Source organism: Falco rusticolus, chromosome 4 (genome assembly GCF_015220075.1).
Source record: "Falco rusticolus isolate bFalRus1 chromosome 4, bFalRus1.pri, whole genome shotgun sequence".
NCBI classification, from domain to species: Eukaryota; Metazoa; Chordata; class Aves; order Falconiformes; family Falconidae; genus Falco; species Falco rusticolus.
The window spans coordinates 22,210,636-22,232,309 of NC_051190.1; the positions used below are offsets into that span (position 1 = coordinate 22,210,636).

General features: G+C 41.6%; 1 protein-coding gene across 18 annotated transcripts in view; it reads left to right on the plus strand.

Annotated features, from left to right (window-relative positions):
• The window catches only part of ITPR1 (inositol 1,4,5-trisphosphate receptor type 1), a 183,542-nt gene that overhangs the window by 61,014 nt on the left and 100,854 nt on the right, over window positions 1–21,674 (plus strand). For 13 of the 18 annotated variants that reach the window (XM_037386283.1, XM_037386287.1, XM_037386292.1 and 10 more), the window contains 18 exons: window positions 94–252; window positions 1,500–1,598; window positions 2,056–2,139; window positions 2,229–2,375; window positions 3,704–3,799; window positions 5,250–5,294; window positions 8,246–8,400; window positions 9,677–9,776; window positions 10,224–10,384; window positions 11,154–11,295; window positions 11,672–11,830; window positions 12,411–12,583; window positions 12,844–12,963; window positions 14,267–14,461; window positions 16,766–17,017; window positions 18,397–18,538; window positions 19,545–19,698; window positions 20,034–20,221. In XM_037386283.1, coding sequence (XP_037242180.1) covers window positions 94–252; window positions 1,500–1,598; window positions 2,056–2,139; window positions 2,229–2,375; window positions 3,704–3,799; window positions 5,250–5,294; window positions 8,246–8,400; window positions 9,677–9,776; window positions 10,224–10,384; window positions 11,154–11,295; window positions 11,672–11,830; window positions 12,411–12,583; window positions 12,844–12,963; window positions 14,267–14,461; window positions 16,766–17,017; window positions 18,397–18,538; window positions 19,545–19,698; window positions 20,034–20,221 — 2,571 coding nt within the window. The remainder of the gene's footprint in view (window positions 1–93; window positions 253–1,499; window positions 1,599–2,055; window positions 2,140–2,228; window positions 2,376–3,703; window positions 3,800–5,249; window positions 5,295–8,245; window positions 8,401–9,676; window positions 9,777–10,223; window positions 10,385–11,153; window positions 11,296–11,671; window positions 11,831–12,410; window positions 12,584–12,843; window positions 12,964–14,266; window positions 14,462–16,765; window positions 17,018–18,396; window positions 18,539–19,544; window positions 19,699–20,033; window positions 20,222–21,674) is intronic. The other 5 variants (XM_037386290.1, XM_037386295.1, XM_037386299.1 and 2 more) reach the window with 2 other exon arrangements.

Below are 21,674 nucleotides of genomic sequence, written 5' to 3' on the forward strand. Positions count from 1 at the left end.
ATGTAGTACTGTGGTTATCTTATGCACACTGGCTATTTATTGAGGGGAGGAAAAATGAGCATTCTTAGAACTGAACTCTAATTCTTATTCTAGCTGCTTCACTTAAAAAGTAACAAATACTTAACAGTAAATAAGAGGCTTCCAGCTCTGCTAGAGAAGAATGCTATGAGGGTGACGTTAGATGAAGCTGGAAATGAAGGTTCCTGGTTCTACATACAGCCCTTCTACAAACTGCGTTCCATTGGAGACAGTGTAAGTCCTAAGGAATATCTTCACGTACTGCTTTGTGCACAGCTTGGCAAAGGTTGTTTCAGGAAGCCTGTCTTGCAATTAATGAAATGCACAGATCTTTTAGTGCGTGATGATGCATGAACAACCTTTTTCCTATGCTGTCATGAGGGGGAGGAAAATTTGCTATGGTAACTTGTATTTTGGAAACATGCAGTGATTTAACGTTGGAGGGAATAAGGGACCTAATTACACTAGCCTTTCACAATTGCTGTCCAATTCAAAATGGTAGGAAATGTTGAGTTCCTTCAGTAGATTTGGAACAAATAATTAGCGTCTTGGTTTTCAATGTTGTCAGTTTGGAATCAAAATTCATTTTCATTTTGCATATGAGGAATGAGGCTGTTACGAGATTAAATGCTCCCATTCATGGGAGATCTGGGAAATAATGGGTTCTGAATTAAATGCGTTAGCATTTTAATCTCTTAATCTCTTTTTTACAAAATCTGAGTCACCTGAGTATACTATCTGCCTAAAACCAGGAGGTAGTAAGCTTCATTGTGCTCCGTGGTACAGTCCAGGTATATGTATGGCACCTAAACACAGCAGACTATCAAGCAGGAATAGTTTATCCTGTAGACTGGCCCTGTGTGTTCTGACGTGACTTTTCCTTTTCTACAGGCACACACATAAAGTAAAGCCAAAGCACAGGGTAGTGCAGTCTTAATGGCCATTAAGTGCTTTGTAATCACACCAATTCTCAGACAATTTATCACTAAGAAGAGTTCTATTCAATAGAGAGGAGGCTTTTTAGTTTAAGGCTTTGCCCTAGAGGAAGGGAAGAACAGGACCTTTACTGTCCATAAGAGTGCATTTGTCTTGCCAGCCTGGTCAAGAATCTGATTTTACAAATGAAAGTGCATCTTTGTAGGAGGATGATTTTTGACTGACCTTTCTGCTACAGGAATTATTTGTTAAATGTTAACCAGTGAAACAAGTTCATGGAAAGCAGCAGATAGGTTAGCTACCAGAATTGCAGTCTGTGTTCCTTCTGCAAGCCTCTGAGTCCAATAATATAGGGTGTTGGGTTTTTGAGTGACTGAGTGCAGTGAGCTAAATTCTGAAGCAAAGAGAATCCTGGTTTTTATACTCGGTGGCATCTCTTTGAACTGCAAGAAGGTGATTTCCTCCCATCATTCCCATTGAAAAAAGAAGGCAAAAAAAGCTTTCTCAGGGTGCAAATTTCTATCTGATGCTGCACTTATCTACAGGTTGTCATTGGAGACAAAGTAGTCCTGAATCCTGTCAACGCTGGCCAGCCTCTCCACGCCAGTAGTCATCAGCTTGTTGATAATCCAGGATGCAATGAGGTGAGGGCAGACGGACACAGCTGGAGCAGCTGTACAAACCCCTCTGTATGTTTCAGCCTAGCTGCTTGGACTGACTTTAATGAAAATCAGCAAGCTGGTTGGTATCTGCGGCATTGTTTAAGAATGGTTACCTGATTAATCAGCAGCTTAATAGAGCTAGCGGGCTTTTCTCATGTCTGTTGGGCACCGGACAGAGGTCTGAATTTGATGTCTCTTGCTTGAATGGCTAAACCCAAGGTTTTCCTTGAAAATCAAAAGGAGCGGCAAATGACTTCCTAGCAAGTCAGCTCTGTAGTTGTTCTGGAGTAAATACAGAAAGGGCTTTCCTTCTCTAGAGTAATGCAAGAGAGATCACAGTATTATCTTGAAAATTCCCTAAAAAGTAAGGCAGTAGTTCATGGCAGTATCTTGTACAGGCACAAGACAGTGGGACTAATGGTTGTAGTTCTCCTTTTAGGTCAACTCTGTGAATTGCAATACAAGCTGGAAAATAGTCCTCTTCATGAAATGGAGTGATAACAAAGATGATATTCTCAAAGGGGTAAGACTCAAAACCCAAACTCCACTTGCTTGTAACTGGTTCACTGATGGGCAATATCAGCACTGATCATGCTGTCTGGGCTCTGACAGGGAGATGTGGTGAGACTCTTTCACGCAGAACAGGAGAAGTTTCTGACGTGCGATGAGCACAGGAAGAAGCAGCATGTCTTCCTGAGAACGACAGGGAGGCAGTCGGCCACATCTGCAACCAGTTCAAAAGCCCTGTGGGAAGTAGAGGTAAGAATTGTAACCCTGGCTGGGGGTGGCTTTGTAGGAATGGTTACTGCTTCTCTTTAAAAACAGTGTACCTGGATTTCTTTTTTTAGGTAATAGTCTTCCTGGTGTTAGAAGTTTGATCTTAAAATGCCTGTACTTCCTGTGCTTTTTGTGCAGAATCAAAACGGAGTTGTGATATCTAATGGTGCAGGAGATAGCTTTCAAGTTCAGGTTCTTGATAATTCAGAAAAAGGGGACAGAAGAGCATCTATGAAGTAATTTTCTTACCATTACTAAAGTTTAACACCAGCTAATAATTTCAGCTGTCCTGCTGAGTGTACTGAACACTCTATTTTTGGTGTGGAATAACGTGATTATGCATATCCTCATTGGACAGGAGATTGCAACCCTTCACTGGTCTCTGTGCATTGCTTGTCTGAACTATTTTTTTTTTCCTTTACTTGGCTTTTATATACAGTAACATCTTGGCCATCACTGGCTTCTTAAAATGTCTTTCATCTATTAGTATTATTAGACTTGCTTTATGATTTTAAGTATATGTTATGCAAACTGCATGTGAGATTCATAAAATTCATTGTAATGGTGGATAGGTGTTTTGCATATTCTCTTTGCAGAAGTACCTGCTTTGATATACAGCTTCTCCCATATTTGCCTTGAAAGCGTGCCTGTAATTAACATTACTTTGAGACGTTACTAGATACCAGTAGCTTCTGTGGTAACTGTCCATGTGTGTGCTGTTAGGGGCTGGTAGGTGTGAGGCAGGGTAAGGTAGCCCTTCCCTGAAAGGCACAGGCCAGCTGTGCTGAGCTTTCCCAAAGGCAGCAGGTGTACCCACAGGGTAGCTGGTAGGAAGTAACCGATCATCAGAGGCTCTGCTTGCCAAGGGAGAAGTTAGAGAGTAAATAGAACAATCTTACTTGTTTGTGCAGCACCGTTGCATTTGAAGAATTTCCAGGTGTCTTCCCTCCTTCACTTTAAGAAAGTCAGAAGTTGGTTATACCAGAAAGGGAAAGGGTTTGTTGCATTTCTTTAGGAAGTTTATCAAGACCTAACAACCCATGCACATCTAGAGCACCTTCTTAAATGACTGCTCTGTCAGCTTGCACCATACTGTTCCTGCCATCATTCAGAAGTGGTTGAAGTGAAATAATTGTAGCCAGCTCAAAATATTTACCGTACTGTGTGTTGCTCACACAGGGAAGGTTGTTTCATCTTTTCTGGAGCTCCTTGTCTGTGTCCTCTTACCTGTACATGAAATACGGTAAATGCTGGGTTTGAAAGGGAGGTCACTGACGTACAGTGTAAATGTGGTTTCCCTTTCCTTGTAGGTGGTGCAGCATGATCCTTGTCGTGGGGGCGCGGGGTACTGGAATAGCCTTTTCAGGTTCAAGCATCTTGCAACTGGACACTACCTAGCAGCAGAGGTAGGTGTTGGGCTTGCTGAGGAGCTCTGCTTTTCCTTGCACATTATTTTCTTCCTTTTGCACCTTCTGATTATCTTTCATTTCCTGCCCTAAAAATAGATACAGGGGAGGGGAGGAGAGTGGTGTTTGGGTCCTTGGTATTTATACCAAAGTAGATGGCTAAATACAGAAAGCAAGATGAGAGAGACTTGAAGGGATGCCATGGTACAGGGGTGATCTTCAGCTTACGTCACCATTTGTATGACTTCTACAGGCAGTAACTCTTCTCCTGCAAAGAGTAGACAACAAATAGTATCCTGTCATGTGGACAGTAGAATTAAGATGGATTTATTAATAGATAAATAAATTGTAAACGGCTGAGAGCCTTCAGGGGAAAATGAATTTAACTGTTGTTAATTTCTCTTGATTCATTGATTTCTGAGTGGGATTGTAGAACTAAGTATGAAATGAAAATGCAGTTAGACTTTATACTACTCTAGTAAGAACTGCAGATAATGCTTAACTGCGCAAGCACAAAAGAAATAAGTCTTTTCCTCTCTCCAGAGTGGACATCTTTCCCCTGTTGAAATAAGATTTCAAAATGGTTTAGTAAAAAAAAAGAAAAAAAAGTCTAAGGGTTATAATTTTGTGAGTTTTGCTGCTTAGTACTTGTAAATGCTTATTAAAATTACTTTTATTTACTTGAAAGCATGGATATATCAACATGCCATTACACAAACCTCAGTAAGTAAAAGCTGTCCTGGATCTAAGAGTGCGTAGAGGGGCTGTCTTGGCCCATGTGATTGACCTCAGAGCTTCAGTAGGAAAGTCCAGATATCCAGATATATAAATATCCCATTTTATTTTGTTCTAATAAGCAGATTGGAGAAACAACAGCATTTTGTCACATGCACGTTTGCAAATCCTTTTCAGTAGTGATCCAGTATAGAGCTTTTCCAGTAAATCTTGGGTTTGCTAATCAGCCAAAACCAAACCATGGTCTTACATCATGCAAAAATATACCAGAGGAGATTGCTAACCTGACCCACAGTTAGAATAGTGTTTGTTCTAAAAGATTTCTGCCAAGCCACTAATTTCTAGATGGGAATTCCACTTGGGATTAAAAAAAAACAAAACCAAAAAAAAAACCTAACAAAGAAACAAACACCCCAAAACCCCCAAAACAACTGTGACTTGGTAACTCTTTACCCCTCTTGCCCCTTTAGTGATTATCCTGAATAAGATAAATCTCTCTGCCTATTTGCAGGTTACTTAACTGCTTAATTCATGGACAGGCAGATGCCTGATTAGAAGTGAATTGGTTTGCATAGTATATTTGTTCTGCATGTCTGGTAGTTTTTGGTGGTTTTTTTTTTCTTTTTTAAACCAAGTAAGTTTAGACCATGCTGAGGTTTTTTCCCACTTCCAGCTCTGTTAGAGTTTTGACGTGCCTGTGATTCTGTTCCATCAGGTAAACCCTGACTATGAGGAAGATGACCTGGAGTGTCAATCCTCAGTAAGTATAGGCAAGAGTATGATCTTGCCCCTAATTGAGGAGGGCTTGACACAGGCCCCGGGTGGTTACCTGGCCAGTGCATAGATGGTCCAGGCTTTGTTGCTAGTGAAGAAACTAAAAAACTGAGAATGATGGGAAGTCTTTTAAGGCCTGTCCAGAAGAGTGGGTGTTGGAAACTGGATTAGACTTTACAGATGAGCAATGCATTTGAAACCAAATTTGTACATTACCTGGACCCCCTCGCCTCCCCCCTTTGTAGCATCTCTTTTTCTGTCTTCCTATTTCTTAAACCTTTCTTCCTTGAAGCATGCTCTTGAATAGGTCTGAAAAGCAAGTTCTTCAAGGTGACACCAGACGGCAAGTGTTCCTAACAGAATGCTCATGTGGTGCTGTGCCAGTCAGTCGTCTGACCTCCCTGTTCAAGAAATTAATTCCCATTGTCATTTTAGCTTGTCACGGGAAAGCCAGGATAAAGGGTCTAGAGAGCAAGATTGGCAGGGTGAGAAATATTTCCGTGCCATTCTTCTGATTTTTCCTCTGAAAGCCAGTCTGTGTGGTTTTCGGTAAATGCTGTGTCAAAGATTGAGTGTACTGATGCTTTGTATTAATAGAAGCTTCTCTTTGGTGTTGAAGGAAGCAGCATTGCTTCCGTACTTGAAAACAGATAAAAGTGGAACAGCGCTTTCCGTTGTGCATTATGTTTTTTCATTTGGATTTGACTGTATTCTTACGCAGCTTTCTTGGTCATTTATGCTGTATTATGGAAGATGTGTTCCATTTGGATATGAAAAAGAACTACTACTCAAATTTTGAGAAGATGAATGCACAGTGAGGCTTTGGAGTCCTGCAGGGTGGATTTTTCCATCTAAAAGGATTTCTCATTATAGCCTGGCCATTAAAATGCTTACCCTTGCCCCCAGATATTGAGCTGTTATCCTGATTAGTTCCTGGTGGTATTTGGCAGCAAACACTGATCTTCTGACAGCTTGACTTCAGTAAACATCCTGAAAAAATGAACAAAAAGATCCCACAAAGCTATTGTTTGGGGAAGGGTAACCCAACACTGAATTGTTTTGTTGGCTCAACTTTTTGAAAGTTGATCAGTGTTGAGGTCTTACATAGGCATCCATCCTACTGGTGATATGCTGAGGTCTCCTGGTAAGTGCAGTAATAATAACACGCTGGCTTCAGAGTTGTACTGACTTTCCCTGCTCTGCCTCTTTACCACTAGGTGGCAAAAATAGACCATAAAGAATAGGATCAGGAGCACATAATTCATTTCTGACACAAAATTACTGCATCGTTTAACATTCACTAGTGACAGGATCGTGTAGGCTGCTTTACCCAACTTTATCCAAACTTCAGCTTGATCCAAATGTGAGCTGCCTGCAAGACGTCAGGTTTACTTGCACAGCTCTGTGTTTTGTTGTTGATTTTTTCTTATGCCTTGGTGAGCTGTACAAGAACAGGATTGAAATGGGCATGGGTGAGATGCCAGCTAGTACCTTTCAGTGTTAAAGGGGACTGCTGTCATCAGCTTCAGGGTTTAAGGTTTAGTTCTTACTAAATGGCCCCATTTCCTACTTTCTGATTTACTACTCATTTTCCGCTTTGCCACGGTTTCAGTAACTGACCTGTTGTCTCCTGAACTACAAATTGTGAATACAGAGGTGCTGCCTTACTGTGGGGATGAAGGAGACAGCAGAAGTGTGGAGAATTCATTCCAAGTGAGCAAATTTCTCCCGGTGTAAAGCTTCCAGATGGTCTCTCAGTCTATAGTTCCTCCTTATCTTGAAAGCACACTCCCAGTGTGTGTTTCTGTTCCATACACCTGCCTGCCTGTTCCCAAGTGCAAAGTCAGACCTTAAATGTCACTACTTTACAGCCAAGTTCATTGACTGCAAATGTGCTAACTACAGAGTATCCTGAGGCACAAGCACCAGTAGATACTGTTGCCATATGTTTAAGAATTGCAATGACTTACACCAGGACTTTGAAAAACAGGTACTTGAGTGCTGACTGCTTTGGGTGTCTACCTTCCGTTGGTGCCACGATCACACAGAAGCTGGTAAATTGGGTCTTGATTGCTCTGAAAAGTACCTCTTGGATTCAGATGTTTATACATGGACAGCTGGTTCCTGTGTTGTCAGACAGCCACTTTTTCATTGTCTAGTGATAACTGGTATCTCTGTAGTAAAAGGGTTTAGAGAAAGTTGCTGCTCCTTTTTCCTAGGTTTTTTTTCCCCTACCCTTTTGTCCTTTCATCTGAAACTCCAGGGTTTTAATCAGTTGATGCTAGTACCTTTACTTTGCTAAAGGAGGCTGGTAATTTGCTGGCACCTTGGAAAGAAAGATACTTCTGATGCTATGGTCTTTGAACATGTGCTTGTGTGCATCATAAGCTCTAGCGTTAACAGCAAGACATCTAACTTCTTGATTAGCTTTTTGTTTTGTTTGGCCGTGACTGATAGATGAGAGTCCCATTTTTGCTGCTGATTTTCACATTTGCAGCTCACATAACTGCTTTATTAGGGTGATAATTGCAATATTTCAAATACATTTCAAGAGCTGGTAGTGTCAGGGGTGGGGATCTTAGCAGGCGTGGGTCATCTGAAACTTGTCAGAGTTTCTAGTGTGCTGTGGGGTGAATGGCTGGGGGATTCTGAGACTCTTCTGATGCTGTCTGCAGGACATAACCTCTGTGGTTTAGGATTCATTGTGTTTGTGATCCGGAAATACTCAGAAGTTATTAACACCAGGGAAAGCAAATAAATGGTTGTCAGGAGCAGCTATTTGTCAGTTTTACTGGCGTCCTGAAGCCCAGCTGTCTTAACTAGTACTTGGAGTGGTTCAGAGTCATGTCTGCACATCAGAGGGCACACCTATGTAACGCTAGGCAGGTGGGTCTGTGGGGCTTGGTCTGACTGTGTGTGATGGGACTTCTTCCGCAGCTGGACCCTGAGCAGGATGCCTCCAGAAGAGGCTTGCACAGTGCTCAGGAGAAGATGGCTTACTCTCTGGTGTCTGTCCCTGAAGGGAATGATATCTCCTCCATCTTTGAGTTGGACCCTACCACCTTGCGAGGAGGAGACAGCCTTGTCCCCAGGTACAGCTAAGCATACTATTAGAACTGACTGTCTGCTTTGTAGTTTGATTTTTTAGTTGTTTTTTTTTTAAGGTAAAGCTGTCTTCCACTGTTTTTCTTTTACCCTTTGGAATTAAGTTTCTTCCTCAAGTTAATGTAGAAATACTTCACAAGTGCCTGAAGCTTCAGTGAAGTACTTTACTATTGAGCTATAAGTAACAGAACACCATTTTACAGGTGGGAAAATTGAGATGAAGTGAATTCCTTCCCACTGAACAACCTGGGACTAAAAGCCTTGACTGTCCGATCAAGGCAGTCCCATGACCTGTCTGTATTATCTTAGCTGGGATTTAACATCAAGTATTTAGCATTGTGTTTTCTGTTGTTTACGTGTCCTGTACTGTTCCTATGGTACTTCTTGATACTTGAAACATGCTGAACCCTTCAGTGATTCACAGTCTGCTTGCAGGCTTTTTGCTGTCTCTTCCCACCAAGAAACCACAGCAGATTTGTTTCATTTACTTAAACCAACTCTCTAAATCATCAGATACTTGTAAGTTAGCACAAGTTAATGTGGCCACTAAAAGCAGCTGTCCTGGCTGCCTTTCCTGTCCTTTGGGCTGCCATGGTTGTGTGGCAAGAGGGGGTTGTGCTGCAGCTGAGAGGCTGTTTCTTAGCCTGGACTAAGATGCTCATCATACTCTGGTTTGACACATTTTACCAAAGACGTGGTCTGTGCAAAATAGTGTCATTGCCTGAAATACCTGAGAAGACAGTCTGGGAACAGCTGTCCCTGTAGGAGTTCTGCTAGAGAAAGTTGCTGGATACTGGTCTCCTGTTCTGGTATCTTAATGGACCTTTATTGTTTGCACAACATTGACTAGCTGTACGAAGAGTCAAAAAAAATCTCAGTTTAGGAAATGGAATAGGTATTGGGGAGTTACAGGCTGAAAAACAGAAAGGTAAGGGAGGAAGCTGACAGCTCTGATACAGTGTAGCATGTGGAAATGAGAGGACTTGAAGAGGCTTAATTTGTTACTGAGCAGCAGCTGAGTTACAGCAACAAAATATAGATACAGTCCTGTTTACAGCAGAATCGATTTTGTTATATAAGACTTCCTAAGGTGAATTTATAGAATGAAATAAAGAGAGTCTTATTCCTGTTATGGTATGCAGCATGGATAAAGATGACACTTTTTTCCCACTTGCTCCTGCCAACATCTTGCAATTCGAACAATGTGAACATTTCCCGTCTGGGAAACTGACTCATGCTTTGAAACTTTTGACTTTCTTTCAGGAACTCTTACGTCAGACTTAGGCACCTTTGCACTAACACCTGGGTTCACAGCACCAACATCCCTATTGATAAAGAAGAGGAGAAGCCTGTGATGCTTAAAGTAAGTGCTTTTACTTTGTGTAAGCACATCCTTTGGTTCCTGTACTTTCACAGAAGTGGTGCTGCCAGGAGAACTCCAGTCCCTTGAGACTACTGGATTTGTCAAGCAGTTTAACAGTAATGAATAGTGCCTACGCAAAATATTAAACTACCATGAAAACCTAGTCTCTACCAGTTATGCTGTTCACTTTCTACCACAGTCATCATGAGGAGAACTTTATTTTCCCACTGTTTACAGCAGCATTTTTCAATCTTACCTGATGTTTCTCTAGATTTAGGAGCAGCTTTGAGCTTACACAGAGTGGTACTGTTCTCAGAGTTTGGCTTCATCAGTAGACTCATACTAAGTGGAGCGTGGCTTTTCTTCTGTTTTGTTGTCACTGAGTGTATGAATTGCTACTTTGTTTTCTGCCTATTTGTTTGATGATAGAACTTCTCTGGGTTTCAGATTGGTACCTCTCCAGTGAAAGAGGACAAAGAAGCTTTTGCTATAGTACCAGTTTCCCCTGCAGAGGTTCGGGACTTGGATTTTGCAAATGATGCAAGTAAGGTTTTAGGTTCCATTGCTGGCAAGTTGGAAAAGGGAACAATAACCCAGAATGAAAGAAGGTAAGGAAACAAGAATTTGGTTCAGATAATGTAGTTTCCTTTACTCAGTAACCGTTTCTTGGAAAATTTAATCTATGTATGGTATCTTCGGAAGAGGGATTTTGTTTCCTCCTTGATGAGATTTAAAACAAAATAAAAGCTGATAGCTTTATTGTTGACGTGTCCATAGTGGAGGTTCTCAAGCCGGTTCTGTCAAGCCCTCCTCGTTGCTCTGTGAAGTGAGAGCATGAGAACTGTTGTTGTGAACTTGGAGGAATAATCCACAGCATACCTTTTTGATGGGCTTTGCAAATTGAGTGTGGGAATTCATAATCCATCTTGTGAAGACTGAACATATGACTTCTTGCAAATCCTCTGACCATGTCTGTGAAAAGTACGTGGCCACACAATAAGAGCGCAGTGTCGGCTGTGTAAGACCGTGTAAGGGCCCATGTGCTTCTATAGCTGATGTATTTTATCTGGCCTTGCGAGAGATTAGCGTAACTGCCAAGTATAACTTGGTGAGTGTGTAGTTACCATAAAGTGGTATCACTGTTGCACTGCTGTTGTGTTCTAGCTATTAGACGGTGAGGCTACAGCAATAGGGAGCGTTAGTTCCTAATTTTAAGTTCTGTACAAACCTTTGTGCTTTATTGAGCATCTGAGTCAGTCTCTAATTGATCTTTTTTTTAACTTAGCATTTCGAAATCTATGTAAACTTACACTGACATTGTTCTTTTAACAGTTAGAATTTGTATTCTTGTATTAACAACCTCTGGCTTTCCTATAGATCTGTTACCAAATTGTTGGAGGATTTGGTCTACTTTGTTACTGGTGGAACTAACTCTGGCCAAGATGTCCTTGAAGTGGTATTTTCTAAACCTAATAGGGAACGGCAAAAACTGATGAGAGAACAGAATATTCTAAAGCAGGTAGGCTGCATTTTTTTCTAAACTCTGTCTACAGGAAGGGTTGAGAGAAAAAGAGAACCTGGCCAAATGATTGGGACCAAAAGATCCTTTGAGTTTCTAGCTTTTAGCAGGCTGTTGGTGGTAGACTGTAGGCTTTACGTTGCTATAAGAAAAAATTGCAGAATGTGGTGTTAAATAAAGGTCATCAACAATATCTTCTGTGCAGCCTACTCTGTGGCCATGAAACTTGAGAACTATATTGTATTTCTGATGCACCTTTTAGAAATTTAAAGACTCTGACACTTTTACACTTATTTTAATAACTTTTACACTTATTTTAATCAGGTGAAGGCAGTGTCTCATGGGATTTTGTCTTTGTTTTTTAATAAATCCATAGATTTTCAAGTTGTTGCAAGCACCATTTACAGACAGTGGTGATGGCCCGATGTTGCGGCTGGAGGAGCTCGGAGACCAGCGTCATGCTCCTTTCAGACACATATGTCGGCTTTGCTACCGAGTCCTGAGACACTCTCAGCAGGATTACAGAAAGAATCAGGTTTGAAATACATCTTTAGATTTCAATGGCACTAACATTGTTCCCGTGCTCCCCAAAAATAAAAGCTGTGTCCCATTAATTAAACTCTGCTGTGCTGTGGTTGTGCAGTCAGCAAGAGACTTTTGAATTGCTCAGTTTTACTCTATCTGGCATTTTTCATCTCTACCAGACACTATACGCGGTGTAATTGGTACCAGTTCTAAGGGGAATTTAAGAAAACCATGGAATTGCTAACTGTCAAATCCAGGTGAATTGGAAGATTGTCTTCACTATTGCACTCTATAAGCTCCACTGAAAGTTGGCCTGTGAATTAAGGCTGTTCATTTTTTGTTGCAATTATTAAAAAAAGACTCTTACCAGATAAGGATAAATGCCTTGGTGTGGTTTCTAGCCGGGGAGGGCGAGAGGTTAAGGTTGTGTCATCACTTGCTTTCTTTCAAAAGAACAATTTGAATCTAGTTGAGTTTGCTTCTTGGCACGTTGATATTGACAAACATCTAACTGTTTTCTGTCATCAATCATTTTCTTAAGTTCTGTGGATTAATTGCAACACCTTCCTCCTTCCCTCTGTGTTTTGAAGGAATACATTGCAAAGCAGTTTGGCTTCATGCAGAAGCAAATTGGCTACGATGTTTTGGCCGAGGACACTATTACAGCACTGCTTCATAACAATCGCAAGCTCTTGGAGAAGCATATCACAGCTGCTGAGATCGACACGTTTGTTAGTCTCGTGAGGAAAAATAGGGAGCCCAGGTGAGATCTGCATTTTTTGAATGTATGATTACCCTTTTCCTGTTAACCTTCTGAGAAAAATCTGTACCTGCCAACTTGCTAGTAAGGAACCACAGCTAGTTCACTTCTATTTTGGCACACGCTATAGCTTCCCCCTCAGGCAACCGTCTCGCTCTGCAATGTTAAAATGGAGCTCTGAATGTTTTCTTTCTGAGATGTAGATTGCTTCAGTCTAGATCTCAACAATGATTGATACCCTTTTGGCGCACGTTTTCCAACAGGTTTTTGGATTACCTCTCGGATCTGTGCGTTTCCATGAACAAGTCTATTCCAGTGACACAGGAGCTGATTTGTAAAGCTGTGCTGAATCCAGCAAATGCAGACATTCTCATTGAAACCAAGTAAGTTAATGCCTTTAAAGATGGTTTTCCTAGCGTGAAACAGAAGGAAGGTGATTCAAAGCTGAGAGCACTGCTGGCACGTCTAGAGAAAGCAATTGAGTATGTGTGGGGTCCTCTTCAGATACACAGGAGATGGGTATTGGTGACAGCAGACACCTGCCATATGCATTCTCAGTCCTGCAGCCAGAGGAATCTTTCAAGATATCTCAGGCTTGATCAAAGTAGACAGACTGCAGGAAGGTGCGCAGGGTCCCGTGGGCCTGATCCTGCTCTGGGCTTCAGACTTTGCTCCATCAGCTGCCGGAAGCGAGCGCGTGCTTCCTGGCTGTGCCCACCGAGCTCAGCCTGCGGCGCGGCAGGGGCTGGTGCTCGCCCGTTGCTGCTGCTGCGGTGAGGAGTCTGGTCCCCAGCCCTCAGCACTGCCCTGCCATTGCAGGTACCCACAGCAGGCACCACATCCCAACCGTCTGTCATAAAGATGGGTTTATTTGATATGAAGAACATGGCATAGTTACCATAAACAAGGTACTGTAGACGGGAAGCAGATCTTAGTCAGGTGGTATTTAAAACAAAATGGAAGAGAGTTTTCTTGCGCATTTAATTCTTCTCGTGAAACTGTAAAACTGTGTTTATTTCCACCAGCACTTAAAGTTGTTACATCACTTATTTGTTATTACTCTGGTGTGTTTAATTTGTCTTTTTTTCATATGTATGATCTTTTTTTTTCCTGAAAAGCTAAAAGTCCCCAAGCTTTTTTAGTTTCAGTAGCTGATTTGTTTCTAGTTATTTTGGCACGTAATCAAAAAAAAATTCTCATCCACCTGGCATTTATGGGAAAAAGAACTAACTGATTTTGAGATAATTTTTGTTTTATCAAATCCTTTCTTAGTCTGTTGAAAGGCCTTTGAACCAGTTTTCCTGTAAAGGTGTTTTTGAAAGTCAGTTAGACATGCCTTTAACTTCCTTGTTTCTTTATCATCATCAATTGAATGGAGCTGAAATACTGACTTTTTTAAAGGCTGAGTGGAAAGCTCATAATCTAAATTCATTCTAACCTAATGCTTTTATTATCAAAACACAGAAAATTTATGTAGTAGACCACTATTGCTGAAAGAGTAAGATACTCCACTTTTACTTTGCACAGTTGCAAGTTAAAATTTGTGTTTTCTGAATGCAGATGAGATCATAAAGTTAATTACTTTTGTATCACCAGTACATTTTAGCAAGTGTCTTAAAAGAAATGCTCTAAAAGATCTGCGTGGGTCTTGGCAGTTTGCAATATAACCTAACTTCCTTCTGGCAGGCTGGTCCTCTCTCGATTTGAGTTTGAAGAAGTGGCAAGTGGAGAAAATGCTTTGGAAGTTGGAGAAGATGAGGAAGAAGTGTGGTTGTTCTGGAGAGACAGTAACAAGGAGATCCGCAGTAAGAGTATCAGAGAGTTGGCTCAAGATGCTAAGGAAGGGCAGAAGGAAGATCGGGACGTGCTCAGCTACTACAGGTTAACAGCACGTGCAGTAGTTGGCTAGCAAAGTCCGTTAAGGCTGCCGGGAGAAGCCTTTGGTATATAGGCTGTAGCTGGTCTGGGGGAAAGGATGCTGGTTTCGTGGACAAAATAGCTGTTGGAATCTTGGATGAAGTCCCTTTGGAATGAGAACTAAAAGCACAAAGTTATTTGTGGTGAGAAGTTCAATTATAGAATCATAGGATCGTTTAGGTTGGAAAAGATCTTTCAGATCATAGAGTCCAACCGTTAACCCAGCATGCCAAAGCCCACTGCTAACCCTTGTCCCTAAGCGCCACATATACACGTCTTTTTAAATACCCCCGGGGTTGGGACCCCCACCACCTCCCTGGACAACCTGTGCCAGTGCTTGACCACCCTCTTGGTGAAGAAATTTTTCCTAATATCTAATCGAAACATCCCAAGAGTAACTTGAGGCTGTTCCCTCCTGTCTTGCTGCTTGTCACCTGGGAGAAGAGACGGACACACACACACACCCCTACCCCGCTGTGGGGCATCTGCAGAGAGCGATCAGCCCCCCCAGCCCTTCCTCTCCAGGCTGAACCCCCCCAGCTCCCCCCGCCCCCCCCCCAGCCTTGTGCCCCAGCCCCTGCCCGGCTCTGGACACGCTCCAGCCCCTCAGGGTCTGGCTGGGGCTGAGGGGCCCAAACCTGAGCCCCGGCTCCGAGGGGCGGCCGCACCAGCGCCCAGCGCAGGGGGACGGGCGCTGCCCTCTCCTGCTGGCCACGCTGCTTCGGACACAGCCAGGGTGCTGTTATCTGCATGAGCAAGTTTAAACTGATTAAAAAGAAAAAATGTAATTGAGGTTTAGAGTGCCTCAAATTTGCACAGCATTAACGCCTGGATTTCTGCCTGAGTTCCCCATATGTGTGTTCTGGGGGAGCCTGTATGTTAACCCTTTAGGTTACCTGTATTCAGGCGTAGTTGGGGTGAACAGCTGCTTGCAGGAAGAACAGGATTTGACCATGCAGATGGCTTTGCTTTTGAATTTAAAGAGGTCACTGTTCTCCCTGCCTTCTAAATTGCTCTCTAAGCTGAAAGCCTTTAGTGATCCTGTAGTTCTCGGCAGAACAATGTATGAAGTTATGAAAACGGTTTGATTGATGTGCAGTGCTCTTTTGTACGGCTTAAGCTATGCTTTTAGCAGTTTCTAATGTGAAGCGATGTTTCCAGATGACTTGACAAGACACCAAGTTCTTGGCATAGTGTAAGATCAGGTTTCAGCCCAGACCAAATTCCTGTGTCTGGGTTATAAACTTCTATGAGTACTTTGATGGACTCAGTTGTGGTGATACAGAAAGTACAACTAGATATTTTTTTTAATAGCTATCATACTTTGCACTACCTCTTCCATTGAAATGGGTCTTGCAGTAGACTTCTTAATACATGTTTTTATTTGAGCCTATTGTAGGACTAAGCTCAGAAGGAGACCTCTTGTATATATTTTAAAAATTTGTACATGCTTTCAAAATAGATTTTTCTTGCGCTTGTTTTTAATTAAAACTGATAGCATTAATTAATTTTAGTCTACATTGTAGACTCATGAATGTGCTTAGAACAAGGGTTTAGGATACAATTTGGTCAAATTCCCACGAGGGGTGCTGAGAATGAAAAGGAACATGCTTTCAATTAAATGTTCGTTTCTTTAGGAAACCTCAAGCTGACGCTATTCAACACAAGCCTGTCTGAATGCTCATGAATATTGGACATGTGCTTTGTGACTAAAGGTTGATTGTCAGTCTGTTGGATGTGCATGACTTAAATGCCAGTTGCTTGCTTTCAGTTTATGGACTGAAAAGTTTAGGAGTTAAATTTAGTTTTTCTCTACCAATTCTTTCACTGGAGGGAGCAGAGCTCAGCAGCTGTTTGATCAGGTACCTAATTTTTAATGATTCTGTAGTCCATCTATGTTGTTGCCTCAGTGAACAATTGTGGCTTCAGCATCAGTAAAAATTGTTTAGTCTTCTACAGTATTTAGGCTGAGCTGCCTTAAGTATTCCTTGGATCCTTCTGTAGCTTTCATAAACAGTGTTACTTAATTCTATGAAACTCTCAGGCAAATACGATGACTCCTTTTATTCTATTTTTCCACTGTCACCTTTTAGTAGTGTTTGATAAGTATGTTGTTCTTCCCATAGTAAGTATTGGCTATATTACTGAAAATAAAAGAATCATTCTGTTAATACGTAAGAGTATATCAGTACTGTACCCAGTGGACATTTCTGAAAATTAAAGTGTAAGCTGTTGATGTATTTTTTTTTTTTATTTTTTCCCCTGAAGATACCAGCTAAACCTCTTTGCTAGAATGTGCCTTGATCGACAGTACTTGGCCATAAATGAAATATCTGGCCAGCTGGATGTGGACCTCATTCTCCGTTGCATGTCTGATGAAAACTTGCCATATGATCTGAGAGCATCTTTCTGCCGGCTAATGCTTCATATGCATGTTGATCGTGACCCCCAAGAACAAGTAACACCAGTGAAGTATGCTCGCCTGTGGTCTGAAATACCTTCTGAAATTGCTATTGATGAGTAAGTACTTGCTGGAATGGTGTGGGAAAGGAAATTACATCACTCTTATTACTAAAACAAAACCAGATCAATCCTAAACTCATGCATTATTTAGACTGTTTCTGTTTAAAAATCCCCAACCATAATGTATTCAAACCCCTAGTTTCATGCCTGTACTGTTTGCTGGACAGAACCTTCCTGACAACAAAATAACCTTCCTGTGTGTGCGTGGTGGAAGCTGTGAGGCCGTGGGGTTTTATCTCCAAAATGCAGAGTGATCACAGTGATGGTCTGTCTCTGATTTGGGTGATGTGACAAGTGACCTAGCCCTGGGGAGCAAAAGCAAGGGAGGACTATCTTATTTTTCGTCCTGCCTTATTTGATTAGAGTATCAACTCTGCAGGGCAGATTGTCTGTGTGGTAGCTTGCCCAATCAAAAGCAAAAACAAGGGGAAAGACGCTGCAAAAAGTAATGCACTGGAAACAGTCGCTTTCCTTAACCTCCAGTAGAAAATACTTAGATATAGTGGTGAAAAACCTATACGAAACCACAGCTAGACTGGGGATGTGATTCCTTGACAGTAGGCTTGTATTAACTCTGTACAGTACAAATTACTTAAGATTTATAGTACTTCACTGCTCAGAACTCAATTTGTTCAGTTGGAGAAAATGATCACTTAAAATGGGTGTTAAATGTTAGGAATTTGAGTCTTGTATTAGTACTGATGTTTAGTGGTTTCTCGTTTTTCCCCTCCCTTTCCTCCTTGCTAGCCTAGTTTTCTTTGCTGAGAGAGATACAGTAGATCATATTCAACTTCAAATGCCAAAAGAGAAAAACAAATGGCTCCAGCTCTGGCAGAGGCTGAACAGTGATACGTGATCAAACAGGAAAACAAAAGTAGTTAGTGGAAGGTGGTGGGGACTGTCTTTTTCAAATGCTTTCTGCACATGCTGAGAAACAAACAGAATTTGTATTAATAAAAATTAATATCTACTTTGCATATATATTGTTTTTATTTGGAGGAAAAATAGCATCTGCAGTCAGCATCTGTTGGCCACATCCGTTCTCCTTATTGCTGTACATAGCTTGTCATTGTTTCCACTAAAATAATAAGGGTTTCTTTTTTTATTTATTGGGACAAAATTCTCTTTTTTTGTTTTCCTCAGACATTTTTAAATAGTGCAAAATGAGCATATGGGATAAAATGGCAAAAGCCAGGAAATTATGGTGTCAGCTTCCTGACTCCCTCGTTTGGATAAATTATTTAACAGCTTGTAACTTTTCTTAGATTTTGACAAACCAGTGAAAAATTGTATCGGGGGAAAAGAGCCCTGTGTATTTGCATGCTAAGTTTTGTGTTTTGTTTTGTTTTTTGTTTTGTTTTTTTTTTCCTCTTCAGCTATGATAGCAGTGGAACTTCCAAAGATGAAATTAAGGAGAGATTTGCACAAACAATGGAATTTGTAGAGGAATATTTAAGAGATGTGGTGTGTCAGAGGTTCCCTTTCTCTGATAAAGAGAAAAATAAGCTCACTTTTGAGGTAGTTATCCAGTTCTGATTTTATCCTTTTATTTAATTTTTTTTTGTGGAATGTTGGTACTTTTTTCAACACCAGGTAGTTTGGCAAGTATTTAGTGAGTGCTGAGCCTCAGCAGGCTCCTCCTTCCCACCGTAGTCCTCTCTTTTCATGCAAGCAACCCCAGTGAAGTCTGTTAGTTTGCAATGTTGGTTCTTGAAATAATAGTTACTGAATGTGAGCTTATGTCTTAGATTTGCAGCAGCCTTGTTTACTTTTTGTGCTCTGAGTGTTATTGCAAAGTCAAGCTTTACTGGAATGAATAGTCTCAAACACTAAATGCTGTGTCTGCATGCACAGATAGTCTCTAGAGCTTACAGTATTACTCATGAAGAGAATGGTACAGTGTCCTGTGACTTACTGACCTGTTAAAATAGTCTGTGCAAGTAAAATGTAGCAAGTCCATGCAATAGTATTCCCTAAATAACCATCAATGTAAGAAAAATGTGATATTTCTTTTAAAAAACCCACAAGGTATTTGAGGGAATATACTTCAGATAATGCAAATATTTAATGTAGACCCATTATATGTAATATTATTATGTGTGGATCTTGAAGCAGTGCATGTGGAGGACTAGTGGTGAAACTTTATAACTTGGTAGCGTTAAGCTTTATATGTGTGATTTTTTTATTTCTTTTTTGGTTAAGACAAAACCATAAAAAGCATCGGTACATTCCCTTTAGTTTTGACCTATCTAACCTTTTCTGTAATGAGATAAAAATGGTATAATTTGTAGCTATAGAATACAAATTGCAGATACTGTTAACTCCAAGCATTGCAGTATCTGTAGCAAGTAGAAAACTTTCTGATAAAATGCAGAAGTATACAGTCTTACGGAATTACAGGGTATTACGATAAGAATATGACTCACAGCCAGGTTCTTGAATTTTTCATTGTGTAAAGACAACTTGATTGTGGTAGCAAAGTGTTTAGTATTAATCGGGCTTTTTATTATTGTTATTTTGGTAGGTTGTTAACTTAGCCAGAAATCTGATATATTTTGGTTTCTACAACTTCTGTGACCTCCTCAGGCTAACCAAAATCCTCCTTGCTATATTAGACTGTGTGCACATCACTACCATCTTCCCTATTACCAAGATGGCAAAAGGCGAGGAAAGTAAAGGTAAGGCTGAAAAATGATTGGCACAACAGATCGCTCTTTGATAGTTTCTACTTCATCTCAGAATATCTGTGTGGGTTTAAAATCTTTTTCTTTCTGTCCACGGCTTGGTTGTAAACCTGAGTCGTGCCTACAATGACCGAGGGAGAGGGCAGGGGGTTTCTGCAAGTACTGCAAGTGCTTCTGTTGGCTTCCATCTGTTCCAGGGATTTAGATGTCCGCCTGGCCTTGTTTAGTGTTGAGACAGTTTCTCCTTGTAGGAGGTGAAGGGTCCTTGTCCTGTTAATGCAGTCCCATCACACCATCATAACCTTACCTGTTTACCTACCTCTCTGAAGGGAGCAATGTGATGAGGTCCATCCACGGAGTCGGTGAGCTGATGACCCAGGTGGTGCTCAGAGGCGGTGGGTTCTTGCCCATGACTCCACTTGCTGCTGCTCCTGAGGGTAATGTCAAGCAGAGCGAACCAGAGAAGGAGGACATCCTGGTCATGGACACAAAGCTGAAGATCATTGAAATACTTCAGGTACTAGCAACACAAAGTGATGTAGCATCACAGGCTGGCTTTAGGCATTAATGTAGTGCCGTGCTGCCTTTTAATTAATTTCTGCCTCCTGTGTGCTTCTTGAACTGGTAAAGCACTGCAAGGGTGACTTTTCCAGGCTTGCAGCACTCAACTTGCATATGACAATATTATGCCATTACTGAAACAATTTAAAAGAAATGAGTTTGTGGTAGACAGCTGCATATTTAACAGTGATTTGTAAGTAGCTGACTTGCTGAAGTGGAGCACTCATTTTCTACCTTACTGTCTTAGTAATTTCTTTGAGTCTGCAGGGCCATCTTGTTAAGTGTCCCAAGGAAGGGGGAGATACTTGAGACTCCTCTTCGTACAGCCATCAGCCTGAAATGTTTAAGTGTGCACGTTTGCCAGCCTTGCCGTCTTTTCCATCTCTGTCTGGCTTTTCTCTCTTGTCCACTCCAAAGTCTTTGGGGCACAAAGAGAAAAGCCTTTTCCATTTCCACAGCTCTGCCTTGATCTAGGTATTACTGCCGAATTACTGCACTGAAATCCATCGTCCCTCCCTCGGTGTAGGAGTCCCTTTTCTGTTTGGTGGCTTCACGGGCAAGTTCATGGAGGCCAGAAGGCTGCAATAGCCTTGTGGGCGAAAGTATGTGAAGCAGCAGGAAAGCTACAGTGTACCTTCCCCGTGCCCCCGTGGGAGGCTTCGCACATAGCTGGGGTTGAGGTTCTGCCCTTCCCCTCAACAGCAGATGCAGCACGTAGGGGAGGCTTGATTCACTTCGCTTCCACCGTTGCTAATTTTAGTTAAAGCTAGAACTTCTCTTGTGGCCTGGCATATGCAACGGGATATTTTAGTGTGCCAGTATTCCCCCTGTTACCATGGTCTAGTAAAACTGGCATTAAGCATTTTCCCCTAAATCTGAGAGAACTGTGAGTGCTCTTCGCATTGTACTTCTTTCTTCAAGAGGGAGGAGGACCACCACGAAGGTGGTGTCTGCTGCGCCGAGGGTCTTGCTGGCACTGGCTGCTGTTGTGCGGCAGCTGCGATGCTGCACTTGTGGCTTGCGAGGCTCCTCTGCCACAGGGCCCTGGAGGCAGCACTGGGGGGGGGGGGGGGGGGGGGGGGCGGCAGCAGTGCTGATCTGTCAGATTCCTGCTGATTTCAGTACAGAGATCAAGTGCTGCTTTCCTTTCCTGGGGGGCGGCGTGATGGTGCCTGCATCAGGCAGTAACGAGGGATCAAAACTCTGCCAAAATCTTTTACTCATAAGCATTTATTGTTCTGTGTGTGCTTGTATGCTCGTTGAAATCACTGAAAAAAATTGCTGAATTTGGGGGATTTTTAAGAAAACATTTTTGTACCTCTTTTCTACATTAAATCCACATCTTTACTATGTTGGTCTTGCATGTTGGTAGCACTGCATTATGTGTAAATTGTACATAAGCTGAAAAC